Source organism: Suricata suricatta, chromosome 9 (assembly GCF_006229205.1).
Source record: "Suricata suricatta isolate VVHF042 chromosome 9, meerkat_22Aug2017_6uvM2_HiC, whole genome shotgun sequence".
Classification (NCBI taxonomy): domain Eukaryota; kingdom Metazoa; phylum Chordata; class Mammalia; order Carnivora; family Herpestidae; genus Suricata; species Suricata suricatta.
The window spans coordinates 136548876-136552621 of NC_043708.1; the positions used below are offsets into that span (position 1 = coordinate 136548876).

The 3746-nt window shown below is 62.7% G+C and overlaps 1 protein-coding gene across 1 annotated transcript in view; it reads right to left on the reverse strand.

The window, feature by feature from the left end:
• The window catches only part of HOMER2 (homer scaffold protein 2), a 79864-nt gene that overhangs the window by 2108 nt on the left and 74010 nt on the right, over nt 1-3746 (reverse strand). The window contains exons 7-9 of the mRNA XM_029952306.1: nt 2265-2375; nt 1375-1455; nt 7-209 (exon numbers count right to left, since the gene is read on the reverse strand). Coding sequence (XP_029808166.1) covers nt 21-209; nt 1375-1455; nt 2265-2375 — 381 coding nt within the window. The 3' untranslated portion in view covers nt 7-20. The remainder of the gene's footprint in view (nt 1-6; nt 210-1374; nt 1456-2264; nt 2376-3746) is intronic.

The window sequence follows — 3746 nt, forward strand, 5'->3', positions numbered from 1 at the left end:
CGCCCCGCCGCGCCGCGGCCCTAGTGGTCGGCGCCCAGCCTGGAGAGGCCGCGCCGGAAGTCGTGCAGGTCGTCGATCTTGCCGTCCAGCACCTCCAGGAAGCTCTTGAGCTCCACCTTCAGGTGCCGCTGGCGGTACTTACTCTCCTCAATGTCCGTCTTTAGGGACCGCACCTTGTCCTCCAGGTTCTGATTGTCTCTCTCTGCCGCCTGAAGGAAGACACACGGGCACGGTCACCGAGACCCGCTCCGGCGCGGCGGTGCCCTCTCCCGGGGGGCCTGCAGCCCCACTACGTCCCCCAGCACGCATGCCCGTGACTGCCGACGTCAGCACAGAGCCGGGCTTGCCGGCGTGCCCCCTTCCTGACCGCTCCTGGCAGAGCGCGTGACCCACACGTGAGCTGGCAAAGGACGGCCCCACGCGGGACGCAGAGCTCCGGCCCTGCCTGGGGAGGCCTGATGCCAAAGGGCCTGCGCCCAGCGCGCCCAGGAGAGGAAGCCTGCAGGCCCAGCACAGGACTTTCGGCCCCAGTCCCAGAACGGTGGGCAGAGACCACACACTAGTTCCATTCTAGCAGAGAATGTTCTAGCTAGTTCCGTTCTCTGGGACAGAGAAACAGGCCCGGTGGGGCAGTGACTTGTTTCCCCGGCTCCACGGAGAGGCTGAGGTCCCCCTGGCCCTTGGCAGCCTCTTGGCCTCTGTGAAGAAGGACAGGGCTGTGCCACATTCAGGGACAGCAGTCTGGGCGCTGGCCTCGGGTGCTGTGAACAGGGGGACGGTCGAGCTCGAGGGCCTGGTGGCTCTGAGTCCTTAAACGAGGCACGAGCCTGCGCTCTTCACACCCAGTAAGAGCCTCATTTTTCGGATGCGATCACGAATGTTCTGGCCGCAGGTACAGGAACCAGTGGCGAATGCGGGGGTCGTTCCCGAAGTGGGGGGCCCCTGGGAGGTGAAAGGGAGTGGGGAAACCCTTCGCTGTGGATCAGGAATCTGAGGTCACCGCGCGGGCGCTGCCCAAGGTCGAGCGCAAGCTCAGCGCCGGGGAGCGGTCAGGTGGGCTAGCGGGGGTCCTGCGCTCTCCGCCCTCCCTCTGCCCGGCCCCTCCCCACGCAGGCCCTGCAGAGACTTCTGTGGGCGGGAGCTGCTGCACCAGGATCACGACAGGACCCGCTCACAGAAGTGGGAAAGCCAGAAGGCAAACTGCTGAGTCTGCACGCGGGGAGGCGGGGGAGCGGGACAGATGGCATCTGACCCACGGGTACTGCCGGCTTTTCATGACCAGGAAGTCACTGCTCTTTGTGGCGGAAGGTGTGAAAGGGGGGAGCCCACGAACGCCTTCCGGTCGGAGCCAAGGCGGGTGCGGCCCCTCCTTACCTCTAACTTCTCAGAGACGAATTCGCACTCCGACATGAGCTGAGGTATGATTTCACTTTGTTTGCGGAGGTCATTCAGCTCCTACGGGAGACAGAGGTTTGGAAAAGAAACGTGAAAGCCAGATTTAAAAAAACACCGAGATGCCTGGGTGGCTCAGTTGGTAAGTGTCCGACTTCGGACAGCTGGTGAGTTGGAGCCCCACATCAGGCTGACGGCTGACAGCTCGGAGCCTGGGGCCTGCTTTGGATTCTGTGTCTCCCTCTCTCTCCGCCCCTCCCCGACTCGTGCTCTGTCTCTCAAAAATAAACATTAAAAAAATTTTAAAAACTGCCTTTGTGAAAACCCACAACTTGTGTGCAAAAACGGAAACAGTTTTGCGGAGTCTATACCATCTGCGTAATAGCAGCAGGGATGAAGTGAACGCACAACACACAGCGAATTCTCAGGGCTGAGTGTGTTACATGCGCTAGTGCACCAAGTGTGCACACCACCAAGGAAAAGACAGGGGTTCTTATGATCCCCATCTTGCAGACGGAGAAACTGAGGCCTTGCCCAGGGTCTCCAGCGTCTGCGCACTCAGCTGTCCCGCCCACCCCCACCCCCACGGCCCCCAGTCGAAAACAAATGCCTGCGCGCCAGGGCCCTGGCTGCAGTCAAGGCACAGCGCAGCTCCGCTTGTGGTCGCAGGTCACCTGTCCAAGTCCTGGGTGTTCCGTAAGCACGCAGCTCCCCCGTGGGCCGGAGCCGCAGCCTGCTGACACAGCCGGCGTGGGGGCCGCGCGGGGCAGGGTCAGCCCCACGCTCTGAGGGACTGCACCTCGACGCGGCTCTGGACGGCCCCCGTGCCCCCCAGACACCTGCTGTGCCCGGGCCATCCGCCCCCCGCTCACCGTCTCCTTCTCCCGCACTTCGGACTCCAGCTCCTCGATCCTCCGCTTCAGCTGCGTGCTCCTCTCCTTCTCCCTGTCGATCTCGCTGCACTGCTCCTCCAGCTCGTGGATCTGTAACGAAGCAGGGAGCCGCTTTACTTCCGTCCCTTTTCGCTGTCTTCTGCCTTCTCAAACCACCAACGAACCCCTTCGGCCTCTTTCCTTGCGGCCATGAAAGAACTCCGCAGGCTGCCTGTGGGCCCGCCGCCCTGCTTAACCCCCCGCAGGGCCCCGTCTGTCACCAAACCTGGCTTCAGGACGAGCCCGGCTTCCGGCTCTCTCTCAGCCACAAGATCGGAACTTCAGGTTGGTTTTAAAGGATTCATTGCAAGCACAGGGGCCATGTGTCCCCTGAATCTATCTACTTCTCCCCTTATTAATCGGGGACATCATTTCATCAGGGCCTGAATCATTGTTTCATCTCAAAGGTTTAAGCCAGCAGGGAGGAGAACCAATCAACTCTGTGGGACAATGGCCACCAAATGGGACACAGTGACATTTCCAACATTTCAAATCAGGATCCACGGCAGGAAGGGCTGGTCCTGGGGCGAGTCCCCAGAGTTCATGCCTCTCCCCTTCCCAGGCCTGACCCCTCCGAAGGGACTCAAGGGCCTCACCACCTGGGCATTGCCGTGGGTCTGACGCTGTGTTTCCCAGCGGTCAGGGTGCGTGCGAACGGTGTCCCGCAAGAATGCAGCCAAGTAACACAGAACCCCACAGGGACGGGGACACTTTCAGAGGTGGCCGGTGCACCATATCTCGGGGTCTGAACCCCCAGCCACGGGGGCTGCTGGGGACCCCGCCAACTTCTACCTCATGCCCTGGACTCGTCAAGGGGAGTGGTTTGGGTCTGAGACTCAGATGCACAGTGAGAACCCAGCTCCCAGCTTGGAGAGAGCAGCAAAGGGCCACTGATCCCGCCGGCAGGCCACTCGGCCAGGCCCCGGGAGCGAACGTGCGGAGTCAGCACTCAGCCTGGCAGCCTCGTCATCAGCACTCACGGCGCCGAAAGGAAAAAGATGACACGAGGCAGTGCTGCGTGCCATCTGTACCAAAGGAAGATGGCAAGATGGGGGCGGGGCTCCACAGCTCCATCCAGGCCAGGCGGGCAGGGGGCCAACAACGGGGGAGTGAGGGCCAGTGAACACCAGTCTCCATGTGATGCCTCCCCAGGTCTTGCACTTAACAAAGCAGTGGCTGCCCACAGCCACTGCGCCCCCCCCCGCCCCCGTGCCCACTGCCCACGGCCACTTCCCACCCTCCCTGGTGCCCACCGCCCATGACCACTGTCCAGTACCCCCCTGGACACGCACCGCCCACGGCCGCCGCCCCCACCCTCCCTGGTGCCCACCATCCTCGGCCACTTCCCCCACTTCCCTGGTGCCCACCATCCTCGGCCACTTCCCCCCCTTCCCTGGTGCCCACCACCCACGGCCGCCACCC